This window comes from Budorcas taxicolor, chromosome 2, assembly GCF_023091745.1.
Source record: "Budorcas taxicolor isolate Tak-1 chromosome 2, Takin1.1, whole genome shotgun sequence".
In the NCBI taxonomy this organism is placed as follows: domain Eukaryota; kingdom Metazoa; phylum Chordata; class Mammalia; order Artiodactyla; family Bovidae; genus Budorcas; species Budorcas taxicolor.
The window spans coordinates 40,613,814-40,630,553 of NC_068911.1; the positions used below are offsets into that span (position 1 = coordinate 40,613,814).

Below are 16,740 nucleotides of genomic sequence, written 5' to 3' on the forward strand. Positions count from 1 at the left end.
GCCCTGTGTCCTCCTGCTCCCCGTCGGAAACCCCCTGGAATGCGTTGCTTCCTCCGGGCCGCTCCCGAGACCCTCCTCGCAACTGCCTGACGGGAATTGTAGTTCATCGACAACAGAGTTGACTCTCCTTCGGGACTCAAGAAACTACACATCCCGTGCTGATTCGGCGCCTGCGCACAAGGCCGCGGAGCGTACTACGGTTCCCGGCGGGCCTTGCGACGCGCGCGGTTGCGTGCTGACGCGTTTAGTTGGTCGTGCTGACGTGCAACGCGGCCCAGGCGGGGTGCGAGTGGCGCAGTCGGAGCCCGCTGCGGCCCCTGAGGAAGCGAGGAGGCGGCGGTGTCGGCTGAGTCGGGCGGACCGGCGAGGCAGGGCCGCTGCTCCAGGCCCCGAAGGACTCAGGAGCTCGATCTGCGGCAGCACCTCTCCCCCTCGGAGGCGGCGGGCGGAGGCGGCGGCGGGTGAGAGGGTGAGGGAGCGAGCGAGCCGGGTGGGGGAGGGGCGGCGGCCCCGGCGCCAGGCCAAAGCGCGCGGAGAACGGCCCAGGCCGCCGCGCGCACGCGCGCTCGCCGCCCCTAGCTCGCGCGGACGTCCCTGCTCGCCTGCCTCCCCTCCCCCTCTCCCGCGGTTCTTGTCGCGCGCGGGCTTTTATTCCCCCTCCCCCGTGGCAACGACGCGCGCCGCCGAGTGCACTTGGGCTCGCGCGCGTTCTCGGCGAGGAGTGGGTAGCGCGCGACTCGGGCTTCTCGTCTCCCAGACGCGTGCGGCGACAAGGCCCTGTTGCAGCTGTCCTTGCCGACATCTTGTTTGCGGGGAGGGGGCTGCGGCGGCGGGGGCCGGCTGTCGGCTCCTTTGCCCCGCGCCTCGCCGGCGTCCGGCCCGTCGGTCCCTCCCCAGGGCTTGGGGTCTGGCCCTGAGCCTCCCAGACTACCGGGCGCCGCGCAGCCCCCTCCCCCATCCCTCAAGGCCGAAAATAGGTCTTGGCGGCTCAGCCTGTGCAAAAAAGGTCTTGAACTAGATGTCTCCTAGATTTAGGCAGTTTGGATTCGTTACTGTCTGCCATGAAGTATTAAGCGAAGCATTCAAAACGTTTTTTTTTTTGTTTGTTTTTAATTAAGTACTCAGTCTAGGTATGTTAAGGCAGACCACGTGCTCTTTTCTTGCACCTTTTCATGATCTCCAAAGTTGTGTTGAAGCTGGGAAGGCGGCTGCCAGCCCTTTCTTGAGGAGAAAGCGCAGGGTTTTGTTATAATTTGACTCAAAACTCTTCCAGACCTTGGTTTTCACGTAAACGCTTATGTAAGATATCTTTTGGGTCAAAAATTTTTAAAGTTGTGTTGTCTTTCCTTTTGAGTGTGTTGAATCTGGGCACTCTTACTGAGCTAGTACTTCAGCTTTCTGGGTTCCGTAGTCCCTTGTCAGCTACTATGGTGCCCCAGTGCTGAACTTGATGTGCTTACGTATTAGTTTCATTTTCCTGCACACTCGGCTCCCTTTTTCCTGCGTTTCTTTCCTTGACTGTCATAATACTGAATTTTAAGACTCCTTTTGTCTTGTTTAACGTGGTAATTCTCCAACAGGAAAAACTGCTTTTTATCTTCTTTTGCAGCTTGCTTTTCATCTGCCTTTAGCTTTGGTGACTTTTGCATGCCCGTAGTCCGTGGATCCTAGTTTAAGTGTCTCCATTTAGGTTTTGGTGATTTGTGTATATGTATTATTGATACACTCCTCCTGTCCATCTGTCCTTGGTGAGCATTGTTTTGGATGCCATGGTATTTCTGTTTTTTGTTTGTTTTCTTTGCTGGGTCATTTTCTAAAAGTAGTCTGTTGTGATTGAATACCCTTTGCTTAGCAGCTGCTGGTTATCCTTTTCCAGGGAGTGGGAGGATTATTGTGTGAGGTGGTATGGAAGTGTGGGTGAATGGTTAAACTGAAGAATTAATTGCAGGTCAGAAGCTTTCTGCCAGGGAAGCAGAAACTAGGTAGGGTATAGAGCACCAGAGAAAATCTAGCTTAAGAGTAAGGAGAAATTTTGAGAAAGTAAACGTGAAGGTTGGAAGATTTCTTGTACTATAAAGAAATTTTTCGTTTCACACAGTTCCACTTGCCTTTCCTAGATTTAGCATCATCCTTTACCCCAATATGGTTATTTTTTTGTTTTGTTTTCAGATCTCTAGAGTCTGCAACTGGGATTGGGTAGGGACCCAGCCTTAGAGTTGGGGGGGCAGGGGTACCAAACTGTTCTAGAGTTGAGCTGTCTTCTTTTCATTCAACATCTACCTGTAAAGGGGGAGGTTAGTACATTTTCCCAGGTGTTTGTATGTTTCTTCCAGAGTATTTTAAATGGAACTTTTCTTTTTATCCAGTTCTGTGTTTTTTTTCTTCTGCCTTCACTAATATCTCCACTTTGTTCCTTGGGTTCTTTTCCTGGGGTCCTTTTCACTCACACATTTCCTTTGTGAAACTATCTTGGACAGGAGGAGTTGGAGGGAAAAAAAGTACATAGAGCAAGAGAAAGGAATAATCTGTGTAGTCAAGAAACCTAATCAGAAAAAAACTAGCATTTGAGGGTTTCTTCAGAGTCATGTGGGGCTGGATGAGAAAAACTAGGAAGTAAGGTAATGAGGGGACTGTTAAAGTCAGCAGTTTGACTTTAATGAAGGTGAGGGAGAAAGAGTGGGGTTTTTGTGACTAAGTGTAGGGAAAGGATGTAGAGAAGGTATGGGGAACAGTTGGACTAGAGGAGACCGCTTTGATACATAGAAAGTTTGAATTGGAAACGCAATCTGTTCATAGGAGCTAGGGAGACTTGGGTGAGCCACAAACCATGTGAGAAATCCTATTGGGAAGGAAATTGAAGAAATAACATATCAGTCAGGATAGTTGATATGCCCCTTACCTGAGAGATGATGTATATGAGGATTATGTATTCAGGCTTCATGTGTTTCTGTAGTGCGTGCTGGCCTTTTAGGTTAGGCCTCCTTTTGGATATCTAGGGGTTCTTGAGTTAATTTGTAGTCATAATTTCTGGCTACGTTCAGGGTAGCTAGCCTGAAATGCCTAGGTGAGTTCTTGGAAGACTCTAGACTTGACTGCAGGCCATTGTGTGCCACAGATCTCTTTCTCTCTCTCTCTGTTTTTATTTTTTGTTGGTGTTTGTTGTGCCCTGTTTGGAGGCCTCAGTCAGTTGCCAAGGAATCAGAGTAGTTGGTAAAGATATCACTTGTGCATATTGGGTTCAAAGGAGAATAAAGGGATAGTGTGGAGAAATTTGGGAGAAATGGGATCTTTGGGGGTGGGTAAGGAAAAGCTAGGTACAAACAGAAGTGGCTCTTGCACACTGAGGGTAAAGACTGTAAGAGCTGGTCTTGATTTGGTAGAAAGAAAGTGAGGGAAGGATGAAGGAAGGGTTTGTTTAGGAGACCAGGAGGATTATGCAGCCAAAGGAGGTTTAGTGTGGAGAGACCTGTTGAAGTAGGGTTGAAGAAGAGCAGGGATTTGGGTGGTGGTGAGTGGCTAGTTTGGGGCCAGGGGCCTGACCCGTGTCTCCCCGCTCCCCCTCAGGAGCGGTGGTGCCCCCCCGGGCACGGGGCCATGTACAACGGGATCGGGCTGCCGACGCCCCGGGGCAGCGGCACCAACGGCTACGTCCAGCGCAACCTGTCCCTGGTGCGGGGCCGCCGGGGTGAGCGGCCTGACTACAAGGGAGAGGAGGAACTGCGGCGCCTGGAGGCTGCCCTGGTGAAGCGGCCTAATCCTGACATCCTGGACCACGAGCGCAAGCGGCGCGTGGAGCTGCGATGCCTCGAGCTGGAGGAGATGATGGAGGAGCAGGGGTGAGGGAGGTCTGGGGGAGAGCCACATACCCAGCGAGTGCAGAGCTGGGGAGTTAGGTGGGCTGTAGTGAGTGTTGGGCAAGTTGAAAGAGGCCTGGAGAGGAGTGAGTGGTAGGAGGGGAGGTGGTAAAGAAGCTAGCAAATTGAAAGGAGTTGAGGGGCAGTTCAAAGTGGAACCTGTGTCTGGAACATAAAAGGGAGCCTGAGGGAGTCTGAATTATTTAGATGAAGGCACAGGGGGAAAGAGAGGGGCCATTTGAGAAAAACATGCTTTAAGGGAGAGGTGGGGAAGCAGACTAGGCAAGACACAAGAGCTTGGTAAGCTGATATGTTGTCGTCATTGGTAGAGAAAAGGAAGGTGAATGGATGTGAGGGTCGAGGCCTTGGAGAGTAGCAAAAGAAGGAAGACAGGAAATTGGAATAACACCTGGATAAAGGGGATCATGAGTTGGGTAGGGAAGTGAAATTTGTGGAAAAGGAGCATGTTCAGGCAGAAAACCTTTTAGAGCAGTGGTTTTCAAACTTCAGCAGTGGCGTCCCCCCTGTTTTTTTTTTTTTTTTTTTAACAATGCATGTTACTTCGGAATCCCATGAAATGAAAGACCTGTTCATGTTGATTGAAGTTGGGGAGGAACACTTGGAACTCTGCCTGCTTAACTTTCCTCTTTTGGCCCTGGAGTGTAGCATGTTTAAAATCCACTGTTCTAGAGGGTGTAGTCAGTGGAGGGAAGAAAGATTACAGGAAAAGAGCAGAATTTGATAGGAGGGCCCTTTGGGTGACAGTGAGTGAAACATTTAATGTGTGCATGGAAAGGGAAGGGGTCCTGCTGGGAATGAGGGAATTGTAAACCCAGGTCTGGGGAGAGTGTCTGGTCAGGCTCTAACCCTGAAGGCTTTTGTTCTTCAGGTACGAGGAACAGCAAATTCAGGAAAAAGTGGCGACCTTTCGACTCATGTTGCTGGAGAAGGATGTGAACCCTGGGGGGAAGGAGGAGAACCCAGGGCAGAGGCCAGCGTGAGTGTTTCCCTCTCCATTTTCTCTGGACTCTCTTCTGCTTTTGCTGTTTTCTCTCCTTACTGTGGACTTTCTCCCTGCTCTTGTCTGCCTTTTCTCATGGCTGTTTGGTCCATGCCTGCAATTGTGTGAATATGGCTCTGCATTTTGTTGTCTACCTCCTTTAGACCTTTGACTTTTTCTCCTCTAGGGTAACTGAGACTCACCAGTTGGCAGAATTGAATGAGAAGAAGAATGAGCGACTCCGAGCTGCCTTTGGCATCAGTGATTCCTATGTGGATGGCAGCTCTTTTGATCCCCAGCGTCGTGCTCGGGAAGCTAAACAACCAGCTCCTGAGCCTCCCAAACCTTACAGGTACATGAGACTAGTGTCAGTTTTTCTTCCTAATTCTAAGTGCTTTGCTCTGTTTTTTGTGTGTGGATTATTTTTTTCATATTCTTCAGATTTTGTTCTGAAGTTGAAATGTCTCAGAAAATTCATCTTAGCACCCATCTTTGCTTCTTTTCATTTTCACTCAGCCTTGTCCGGGAGTCTAGCAGTTCTCGTTCACCAACACCAAAGCAAAAGAAGAAGAAAAAGAAGAAAGATAGAGGACGGTAAGTTAGTTGGAAAGTTATTTTAGTAGCCAGAGGACCGCACCTGTCAGGCTTTTTCTCTTTGGAAATAGAAAATTTTTATTTCTAGGAAGCAGGAGGGAGTTGTCAGGAAAGTCAGGGAAGAGGAGTTACCATTCAGGTCTCAGCTGAGAGAAAAAATATGTTTGCTGCTTCAGTGGGAAGGGTTGATTGTGTAGCTCTGCAGGACTGATGAGACTTTTGGTGCTGTATTCTCTTTTGAGGTTTGTTGTTATAGGTACTTATGCTGCTTAGAGAGTAAAGTTCTGGGTGTAGATCTGGCACATAGGTGCTGTTGGAGTTGTTCTGTGCAGCCTTCTGAGGATGGATCGTAAGTAGGGTGGGCCAGGGAAGGAGGCAAGCTGATGACCCTGTTTCTGAACCCATGTTTAGCAGGTCAGAGAGCAGCTCTCCTCGACGAGAGAGGAAGAAGAGTTCTAAGAAGAAGAAGCACAGGTATGAGGTGGGAGTACATGAAGTGATGGGAGAAGCTTAGTGAGTTCAAGCATAGATAATGGTTTATGTTTTATTCATTTATCTTTTATCCACAGGTCAGAATCTGAATCCAAGAAAAGGAAGCATAGGTAAGCGCTCTTTGTGGCATAGGGAGGACAGTGGCGCATGGAGTGATGAGCCATTGCTACCTGATGGCTTTGTTTGCTTTTTTTTTCTCCTTAAAGCTCAGTTCCTTGATTTCTTGCTGTTGATTCTCCTGAATAACAATTCTTCGCTTTCTACTTTTGGTGGTCTTTTTCTTTAAAAATGATTTTTATTTTAAATAATCTTGCCTTATTTCCCAGGTCTCCTACTCCGAAGAGCAAACGTAAATCTAAGGACAAGAAGCGGAAGCGGTGAGTAAATTAGAGGGAAATTTGCTTAATGAGTAGATGAGTGCCACTTGGGAATAGGGCAGTCCAGTAGAAGGTTGAGGGATGGATAAGGGGAATCTTGTAGACCTGTGACAGTGCCCTGAGCTGTGATCTTGGTCTTTCTTCAGATCTCGAAGTACAACTCCAGCCCCCAAGAGCCGACGGGCCCACCGTTCAACTTCTGCTGATTCTGCTTCTTCTTCAGATACTTCCCGCAGTCGGTAAGGGGTGGTCCAGGAGGAAGGGAGGGAGAGGGACTTGTGGGTTAATCAATTTAATATTTATTGAGCGCCCACGGTGTGCTAGGCGCTGCACAGACCATTCGGAAGACACGGTCCCTGCCCTCTAGGAGCTGACAGGCTAAAGCAACAGGATGGACAGACATATACATTTCCCCTTCTCTTTTTTTTTGTTTTTTGTTTTTGTTTATTTTATTTATTTTGTTTTTTGTTTTGTTCTGATATATATGGACTGCCAGAATAGGGGGGGTGGTGGTTTGTTCGTGGTGTCTGGGGGAGGAAGGAATCCTTACCCTGGCTTCCTTAATCGGGGAAGGCTTCCTGAAGGAGGTGGGCTCAGAGGTGAGTTGTGAATGAAGCGGGTAGGGAATGGACTGGGTGGAGGGTTCTGGGAGGTTTGGGGGAGGTAAATATGAAGGGGTAGAGGGAGAATATTTTTGGGGGATTGATGTTGAGAAGAGAAGGAGCAAAATGAACTGGACCTGAATTTCAGTATGAGTAATTTGAATCTTGTGAGTGAGAGAACGTTTTTTGGAGGAGGGTTATAGTCAGGAAAGGTAGATGGGAGCTGGGGAGGGGGTTTTCTGTTCTCTCCTGAACTGATTTTCTTTCTCTCTTCCCGTCCTTAATTACCTCTCTCAGGTCTCGAAGTGCTGCAGCTAAAACCCATACAACTGCCTTGACTGGACGAAGTCCTTCACCTGCTTTGGGGCATCGAGGGGAGGGAGATGTACCTCCCAGGGAACCAGGTACTACCAGCATAGGGCAGCCTAGTCCGGAGCCTTCTACAAAGCAGCCTAGCAGTCCCAGTGAAGACAAAGACAAGAAGGAGGTATGTTCCTGAATTAATGGATGTTCTTGGGGTTGCAAGGCTGTGGATTCAGGATAGCTGTTCAAAGTTAAGGAAAAAGTAAGATCAAGTTTTGGTTTCTGATTTGTCTCTTGGTATTCATAAAGTTCTTTTTTGCATCTGCAAATCATTTAGAATTGTGATTTTCAAACTTCACTAGATACTAATAAATAGGTTTTACCTTACTGTTCTGTTTGTAAATGTAAGGTAAAACTCGGAACAAAAAATTTTCTTTACACTTACTAGCCATTTACTATTCTGTGTCTCTAGTATTTATTTCATTAAATGCTGGTTGTGGCTTACTAAAACTTCTCAGTCTGCTGAGTTGCTGCTTGCAGTCTGAAAACTACTTTCGGAAATCTTCTCCATACCTTTTCTTTTATACTTGCTGCTGCTAAGTCGCTTCAGTTGTGTCGAGCTCTCGACTCAGTGCAACCCCATAGGCGGCAGCCCACCAGGCTCCGCCGTCCCTGGGATTCTCCAGGCACGAACACTGGAGTGGGTTGCCATTGCCTTCTCTGTTTATACTTGCTATTCTAATTCAGACCCTAATCATGTTTTCTTATTTCTATCATCACAATATATTCTTAATTGCTCTTTGATAAAGTTGTAGCTCTCCTGTTATTTTTCATGTTCTCCAGAGTTGATTTTCCAAACTGCAAGTTCGATCACCTCAGAAACATAATTTACTTCATATTTCTCTTGGCTTATGTTTTAAGGTTTTTATAACTTGGTCTCTTTTTCTGTGTTTTCCTATACTTTATCCTAGTTTTTGTTATTCACATGCCATGTTTTCAAACAGTTTTTTTTTCCCCTTTAATGTGGTTATTTTTTAAGGGTGAAGTCAGTCACTTTGGGAAACTGCTTTATCTTTACATTTAAAAATACTCTTTTCTGCATTCAGGATGCTACAGTGGTTGTTGTGAACTAATAGTACATTAGATTGCATTGTTTTTTTCTAGATTAGAAGACTTGAGATTATTATAGACTCTGTTTTCATATGTTTTTAACTGTATTTTGTACTGTGTGATTATTGAATGAGTGTGACTGCCTGTGGTGAGGAAAAGGTGTTTCATTGGAAGGGGTGTTGAGACCTTACAGATGATAGGAAGTTTTGGTGCTTATATTATCCCTACTCCTACCCTCTTTTCCACTCTTAGAAATCTGCAGTTCGACCTAGTCCCTCTCCGGAAAGGAGCAACACAGGGCCAGAACCACCGGCTACCACTCTGCTCCTTGCTGAGCAACATGGCGGCTCCCCACAACCCCTTGCAACAACCCCCTTAAGTCAGGAGCCAGTGAACCCCCCTTCTGAGGCTTCTCCAGCCCAGGGTCATTCACCACCTAAATCTCCTGAGAAACCTCCCCAATCTTCTTCAGAGAGCTGCCCACCATCCCCTCAACCTACCAAAGTTTCTCGGCATGCCAGCTCTTCCCCTGAAAGCCCTAAACCAGCACCAGCTCCTGGGTCCCGCCGAGAGAGTTCTTCTCCTGCATCCAAGAGTCGCTCTCATGGCCGAGCAAAACGGGCTAAGTCACATTCTCATACTCCTTCCCGTAGGGTGGGGAGGTCCCGTAGTCCTACCACCAATAAGAGGGGGCGGTCTCGGTCTCGAACCCCTACCAAGAGAGGTCATTCTCGGTCCCGGTCACCTCAGTGGCGTAGGTCACGTTCTGCACAGAGGTGGGGACGATCTAGAAGCCCCCAGCGACGTGGCCGCTCTAGGTCTCCTCAGCGACCAGGCTGGTCCAGGAGCAGAAATACACAGAGAAGAGGCAGGTCTAGATCAGCAAGACGAGGCAGGTCACACTCTAGATCCCCTGCAACTCGGGGTAGATCTCGTTCTAGAACACCTGCCCGGAGAGGCAGGTCTCGGTCTAGAACACCCGCCAGGCGGAGGTCACGCTCTAGGACACCTGCCAGGCGGAGGTCACGATCAAGAACTCCCGCCCGGAGAGGCAGGTCTAGGTCTAGAACACCTGCAAGGCGCAGATCTAGGACCCGATCACCTGTACGACGGAGGTCTCGTAGTAGATCACCAGCCAGGAGAAGTGGCAGGTCACGTTCCAGAACCCCAGCCAGGCGTGGGCGCTCACGCTCTAGAACACCAGCAAGACGAAGTGGGCGGTCACGCTCTAGAACACCAACTAGACGAAGTGGCCGGTCACGCTCTAGAACCCCAAACAGGAGAGGGAGATCTCAGTCTAGGACACCAGCAAGACGGGGAAGATCCCGTAGTAGAAGCCTAGTTAGACGGGGAAGATCTCACTCTAGAACGCCACAAAGAAGGGGCAGGTCTGGCTCATCATCAGAGCGGAAGAACAAATCCCGCACATCACAGAGAAGGAGCAGGTCCAACTCAAGTCCAGAAATGAAGAAATCGCGGCTTTCTTCTAGGCGGAGCAGGTCTGTCTCTTCACCAAGGTCCAAAGCAAAATCCCGTTTGTCTGTGAGGCGAAGCCTTTCAGAGTCCTCTCCGTGCCCAAAACAAAAGTCTCAGACACCACCAAGGCGCAGTCGTTCTGGATCATCCCAACACAAAGCTAAATCTAGAACACCACTGAGACGAAGTCGCTCTGGTTCTTCTCCACCTGGTAATCAGAAGTCTAAAACACCATCAAGGCAAAGTCATTCCAGTTCATCTCCCCAACCTAAAGCGAAGTCTGGAACACCACCAAGGCAAGGGTCCGTAACAAGTCCCCAGGTAAATGAAGAGTCTGCAACGCCACAGAGACGGAGCCGTTCTGAATCATCACCTGACCCTGAGGTGAAGTCTAGGACCCCTTCAAGACATAGCTGCTCTGGGTCTTCTCCTTGTAGGGTGAAATCTGGCACACCTCCAAGACGGAGCCGATCTGGGTCGTCATCTCCACAACCCAAAGTGAAGGCAATAACATCACCAGTCCAAAGCCATTCTGGCTTCTCTTCTCCAAGTCCTAGTAGGATGACATCTAAAACACCTCCAAGGCAAAGCAGATCAGTGTCTCCATGCTCTAAGACAGAATCTAGATTGTTGCAAAGACACAGTCGTTCTAGATCTTCCTCTCCAGATACCAAAGTGAAACCTGGGACACCACCAAGACAGAGTCACTCAGGGTCTACTTCGCCGTGCCCCAAAGCAAAGCCCCAGACTCCACCAGGGCATAATCTTGGATCAAAGTCCCCATGTTCCCAAGAGAAGTCTAAAGATTCACTAGCACAAAGTTGCTCTGAATCCTTCTCCCTCTGTCCAGGAGGCAAGTCTAGCACGCCACCCTCATTTCTGCAACAGAAAGGACAATCTCCAACTTCACCAGACTCCAGATCTGGTACTTCAAGCCCGGAAATGAGACCAAGTCATTCTGAATCTCCCTATCTGCAGAGCAAATCTCAAACACCTCCTAAGGGCAGCTGCTCTAGGCCCTCATCTCCAGTCGCTGAGCTGGCACCCAGATCTCCAACAAGAGGTGAATTGTCAGCAAGTCCTAGGCTGAAGTCTGAAATATCTCCAGAACAGAGCAAGTCCCAGTCCGACTCTTTCTCATATCCTGCCATAGACTCTAAATCTCTTCGGGGACAGAGCAGATTAGAGCCTTCTGAATCAAAAGAAAAAACTGGCTTATTCCTGCAAGAGGATGTTAGTGCATCACCTCCAAGACCAAGAGACAAATTGAGTCCTCCTCCAGTGCAGAATAGGCCTGAGTCCTCACCAGTACTCAGAGATACCCCTAGAACTCCATCAAGGGAAAAAGGTGGTGTTAGGTCATCTCCAGATATAAAAGACCAAAGTTCTGCATTAGTTAAGCCAAGCCAAGATGAAGAATTAATGGAGGTAGTAGAGAAAGCTGAAGAATCATCAAACCAAGTCCTGCCGCATTTGTCTCCAGAACTTAAAGAAGCTGCTGGAAGTAATGTTGAATCATCTCCAGAAACAGAAAGGCCTGCTGTACCTTTGACTCTTGACCAAAGCCAGTTGCAGGGTTCTTCGGAAGAAGTCCCTGCAATGGCCTCAGCTTGGAGCGGGCCACACTTTTCTCCAGAACATAAAGAACTGTCAAACTCTCCCCCCAGGGAGAATAGCTTTGGATCACCTTTAGAATTTAGAAACTCAGGAGGCCCTGTTGCAGAAATGAATACTGGATTTTCTCCTGAGGGTAAAGATTTGAATGGACCTTTTCCTAATCAGCTAGAGACAGATCCATCTCTAGATGTGAAAGAACAATCAACAAGGTCCTCCAGACACAGCAGCTCTGAGTTATCCCCAGATGTGGTGGAAAAAGCAGGAATGTCTTCAAACCAGAGTGTGTCTTCACCAGTACTTGATGCTATACCCAGAACACCTTCAAGGGAAAGAAGTAGTTCTGCGTCTTCTCCTGAACTGAAAGATGGCTTACCCAGAACTCCCTCAAGGAGAAGCAGGTCTGGGTCTTCCCCAGGACTTAGAGATGGATCTGGGACTCCCTCCAGGCACAGCCTATCTGGGTCATCTCCCGGAATGAAAGATATACCTAGAACACCATCCAGGGGGAGAAGTGAATGTGATTCCTCTCCAGAACCAAAAGCTTTGCCTCAGACCCCTAGGCCAAGGAGTCGTTCTCCATCTTCCCCGGAGCTCAACAATAAGTGTCTTACCCCCCAGAGAGAGAGAAGTGGGTCAGAGTCATCAGTTGAACAGAAGACTGTGGCTAGGACACCTCTTGGGCAGAGACGTCGGTCTGGATCTTCTCAGGAACTCGATGGGAAACCCAGTGCATCCCCTCAGGAGAGAAGTGAGTCAGACTCTTCTCCAGATTCTAAAGCTAATACACGAATGCCACTCAGGCAGAGGAGTCACTCTGGATCTTCTCCGGAGGTGGACAGCAAATCCCGGCCTTCTCGGCGTAGTAGGTCTGGCTCATCCCCTGAGGTTAAAGAGAAGCCAAGAGCAGCACCCAGGGCACAGAGTGGTTCTGATTCCTCTCCTGAACCCAAGGCTCCTGCCCCTCGAGTCCTTCCAAGACGAAGCAGATCAGGTTCATCAAGCAAAGGCAGAGGCCCTTCTCCTGAAGGAAGCAGCAGTTCCGAGTCCTCTCCAGAACACCCTCCCAAATCCAGAACTGCTAGAAGAAGCTCTCGGTCATCACCAGAGCCCAAGACTAAGTCTCATACTCCGCCGCGCCGTCGCAGCTCCCGGTCATCTCCTGAGCTGACTAGGAAGGCCCGGCTCTCCCGTAGGAGCCGTTCTGCGTCATCTTCACCAGAGACCCGCTCTAGAACTCCCCCAAGACGCCGAAGAAGTCCCTCAGTATCTTCCCCAGAGCCGGCTGAAAAGTCGAGATCCTCACGCCGGCGGCGTTCAGCATCTTCTCCACGCACTAAGACAACTTCAAGGAGAGGCCGTTCTCCTTCACCAAAGCCTCGTGGGCTCCAGAGGTCCCGTTCCCGCTCGAGGAGGGAGAAAACCAGGGCCACCCGACGTCGGGATAGGTCTGGATCATCTCAGTCAACCTCTCGGAGAAGACAGCGGAGCCGGTCGAGGTCTCGGGTTACTCGCCGTCGGAGGGGAGGCTCTGGTTACCATTCAAGATCTCCTGCTCGGCAGGAGAGTTCCAGAACCTCCTCTCGACGTCGCAGAGGTCGCTCTCGGACGCCCCCAACCAGTCGGAAGCGTTCCCGCTCACGCACATCACCAGCACCGTGGAAACGCTCCAGGTCTCGGGCTTCTCCAGCTACCCACCGGCGATCCAGGTCCAGAACACCCCTGGTTAGCCGACGGAGGTCCAGGTCTCGAACCTCACCAGTCAGTCGGAGACGATCCAGGTCTCGGACATCAGTGACTAGACGAAGATCCCGATCAAGAGCTTCGCCTGTGAGTCGAAGGCGATCTAGGTCCAGAACACCACCAGTAACCCGCCGACGTTCAAGGTCCAGGACACCGACCCGCCGGCGTTCTCGTTCTAGAACGCCACCAGTGACTCGAAGAAGGTCCAGATCTAGGACTCCACCAGTAACCAGAAGGCGATCTCGAAGCCGAACCTCCCCTATCCCTCGCAGAAGATCGAGATCCAGAACATCCCCAGTCACCCGAAGGAGATCACGATCTCGCACTTCTCCAGTAACTCGAAGGAGGTCTCGCTCTCGAACCTCTCCAGTGACACGCCGCCGATCTAGGTCCCGAACTCCTCCAGCTATTCGGCGCCGCTCCAGGTCTCGAACCCCATTGCTGCCACGCAAGCGCTCTCGAAGTCGCTCGCCACTTGCTATTCGCCGCCGTTCCCGATCCCGTACTCCGCGAACAACTCGGGGCAAACGGTCCTTAACAAGATCTCCTCCGGCCATCCGCAGACGTTCTGCCTCTGGAAGCAGTTCCGATCGATCACGTTCTGCTACTCCTCCAGCAACAAGAAACCATTCTGGTTCTCGGACACCTCCTGTAGCTCTCAATAGCTCCAGAATGGGCTGCTTCAGCCGTCCTAGCATGTCACCAACTCCTCTTGACCGCTGTAGGTCACCTGGAGTACTTGAGCCCCTCGGCAGCTCCAGAACACCCATGTCTGTCCTGCAGCAAGCTGGCGGTTCCATGATGGATGGTCCAGGTCCCCGAATTCCTGATCACCCAAGAGCATCTGTACCTGAAAACCATGCTCAGTCAAGAATTGCACTTGCTCTGACGGCCATCAGCCTTGGCACCGCTCGGCCTCCTCCGTCCATGTCTGCAGCTGGCCTTGCTGCGAGAATGTCCCAGGTTCCAGCTCCAGTGCCTCTCATGAGTCTCCGAACGGCCCCTGCGGCCAGTCTTGCCAGCAGAATCCCTGCAGCCTCTGCAGCAGCCATGAACCTGGCCAGCGCCAGGACACCTGCCCTCCCCTCAGCAGTCAACCTGGCTGACTCCAGAACACCAGCTGCTGCAGCAGCCATGAACTTGGCCAGCCCCAGAACAGCGGTGGCACCTTCGGCTGTGAACCTCGCTGACCCTCGTACTCCCACAGCCCCAGCTGTGAACCTAGCAGGAGCCAGAACCCCCGCTGCTTTGGCAGCTCTGAGTCTCACGGGTTCTGGCACAGCTCCGACTGCTGCAAACTATCCGTCCAGTTCCAGAGCACCCCAGGCTCCAGCCCCTGCAAACCTGGTGGGTCCTAGGTCTGCACATGCCACAGCACCTGTGAATATCGCCAGCTCAAGAACCCCTCCAGCCTTGGCCCCTGCAAACCTCACTAGTGCTAGAATGACTCCAGCCTTGTCTGGTGCAAACCTCACCAGCCCCAGGGTGCCCCTCTCTGCTTATGAGCGTGTTAGTGGGAGAACCTCACCACCACTCCTTGACCGAGCCAGGTCCAGAACCCCACCAGGGGGCCCAGGCTCCAGAACCCCGCCATCTGCCCCAAGCCAATCTAGAGTGACCTCTGAGCGGGCTCCCTCTCCTGCTTCTAGAATGGTCCAGGCTCCTTCACAGTCTGCTCTTCCTCCAGCTCAGGATCGGCCTAGGTCCCCTGGGCCATCTGCTTTTTCTGACCAATCTCGATCTTTGCTTGCCCAGACCGCCCCTGTAGCAGGGTCTCAGTCCCTTTCCTCCGGGACGGTGGCAAAGACCACGTCCTCTGCTTGTGACCACAATGGCATGCTCTCTGGCCCTGTCCCCGGGGTGTCCCACTCAGAGGGCGGGGAACCACCCGCCTGTGCGGGGGCCCAGCAGCCTTCCACACTGGCTGCCCTGCAGCCAGCCAAGGAGCGGCGGAGTTCCTCATCCTCCTCGTCCTCCAGCTCCTCGTCCTCCTCGTCGTCGTCCTCATCCTCGTCCTCCTCCTCCTCTGGCTCCAGCTCTAGTGACTCGGAGGGCTCTAGCCTTCCTGCGCAACCTGAGGTAGCACTGAAGAGGTGAGGGAACTTGTAGAACTCTTGTACGGGGAAGGCTTCAGGGATGGTTGGTGGGAGTGGGGAGGGAGAATCCCTATCCAGAGGTTCTTTGCTCTTTGAGAGGAGTTATGGGACCCTGACCCTTAAGTTGGGGGTAGAAGAGAATGCTGGGGTGGGGGTTAACGGGGGGAGGGATGGGACAGGTAAAAGTCTCCGAAGGTTAATTCTCTAGAGGATAATGATAAGTTTTCCGTCTCTACAGAGGACAGAACTAGAGGAAATGGACTTAATTTTACAGCAGGAGGGATGGCAGTTAGACCTCAAGAGGAACTCCCTGGGCTGGAAGGATCTTCAGAGGTCATCCTATCCCTCTCCCTGCCTCCAGGCAGGACGGCCCCTCCCCCAGCCAACCCGCACACACAGTGGCCTCCCCAAGCTGCGGCTCTCCTCTCCGTGGACGGAGACCACCCAGCTCGGCTTCCACACCTGAGCCCAGGGGCCTTATTCCTCCTTCAGGGACATTCTTGAGGTTTAACCTTGATCCCTTTTGCTGCGGGCCCCAGCCTGTTGCTTGTGTTAGCAGAGGTTGGGTCGGCTGGGGCCACGCTCTCCAGAGAATGCGCTCACAGGCTCCCAGCTCAGGCTCAGCTCTCAGCTCGGAGAGCTCCCAGGGCCTTCCTCAGCACCCCTCCCCCACTGCCGTTCCTCCAGGCCAAGGAAGGTAGGGTTGGGGCTGGGGCAGCTCGTCTCCACGTGACACTTTATTCTCCCACAGGGTCCCCAGCCCTGCCCCAGCCCCCAAGGAGGCTGTTCGAGAGGGCCGTCCTCAGGAGCCAGCCCCAGCCAAGCGGAAGAGGCGTTCTAGCAGCTCCAGTTCCAGCTCCTCCTCCTCCTCTTCCTCCTCCTCCTCCTCCTCCTCTTCCTCCTCCTCCTCTTCCTCCTCCTCCTCCTCCTCCTCCTCCTCCTCCTCTACTTCTTCCTCCCCCTCCCCTGCTAAGCCTGGCCCTCAGGCCTTGCCCAAACCTGCAAGCCCCAAGAAGCCACCCCCTGGTGAGCGGAGGTGAGTGCTGCCTTGCTGGACACAAGGGTGGGGTGTGACCCTGGGTGTGTCTGCTCGTACAGGAGGAGTTGGGCTCTCCTCTCCCTGCCTGCTCCTCTTGTGCCCTGTGCTGGCGGAGGGCTGCGCCATCCAAGCGGGTGCGTGAGCCAGAACTGGGGAGTCCTAGGTTCCTTCCTCTCCCTGCCCGTGACATACAGCCTGGTCCCAGGTCCGAGGGATTCTAGCTTTTAAGTCAGCCTGTTACTGTTACCAGGGCTCTGGTCTGGCCACCGTCATCTTCTCCCGACTCTGTCCACAGCCTCTTCCCTGTCTCCCTGCCTCCACGCCATTCTCTTCCACACGTAGCCAGAGGGATCTTTCTAAAACCGCACATCTGGTTACTCCCTTCACTCCACAAATCCTTCCGGGACGCCCTGTGGCCTGCAGGAAAAAGCCCCACCTCT

General features: G+C 51.6%; 1 protein-coding gene across 2 annotated transcripts; it reads left to right on the forward strand.

The window, feature by feature from the left end:
- The first annotated feature begins 268 nt into the window (after positions 1-268).
- On the forward strand, positions 269-16,152 carry SRRM2 (serine/arginine repetitive matrix 2). 2 transcript variants are annotated; one of them, XM_052660649.1, is made up of 13 exons: positions 271-461; positions 3,565-3,836; positions 4,744-4,851; positions 5,042-5,206; positions 5,371-5,448; positions 5,860-5,922; positions 6,018-6,050; positions 6,267-6,317; positions 6,464-6,556; positions 7,217-7,406; positions 8,585-15,258; positions 15,500-15,594; positions 16,013-16,152. In XM_052660649.1, exons 2-12 carry the CDS (start codon positions 3,595-3,597, stop codon positions 15,510-15,512), a joined length of 7,710 nt encoding a protein of 2,569 aa, XP_052516609.1. In that variant the 5' UTR covers positions 271-461; positions 3,565-3,594; the 3' UTR covers positions 15,513-15,594; positions 16,013-16,152. The 2 variants fall into 2 exon arrangements, with proteins under 2 accessions (XP_052516617.1, XP_052516609.1); XM_052660657.1 differs by lacking the exons at positions 8,585-15,258; positions 15,500-15,594; positions 16,013-16,152 and adding an exon at positions 6,642-6,916 and having other exon boundaries at positions 269-461; positions 7,217-7,341.
- Positions 16,153-16,740: the final 588 nt, after the last annotated feature.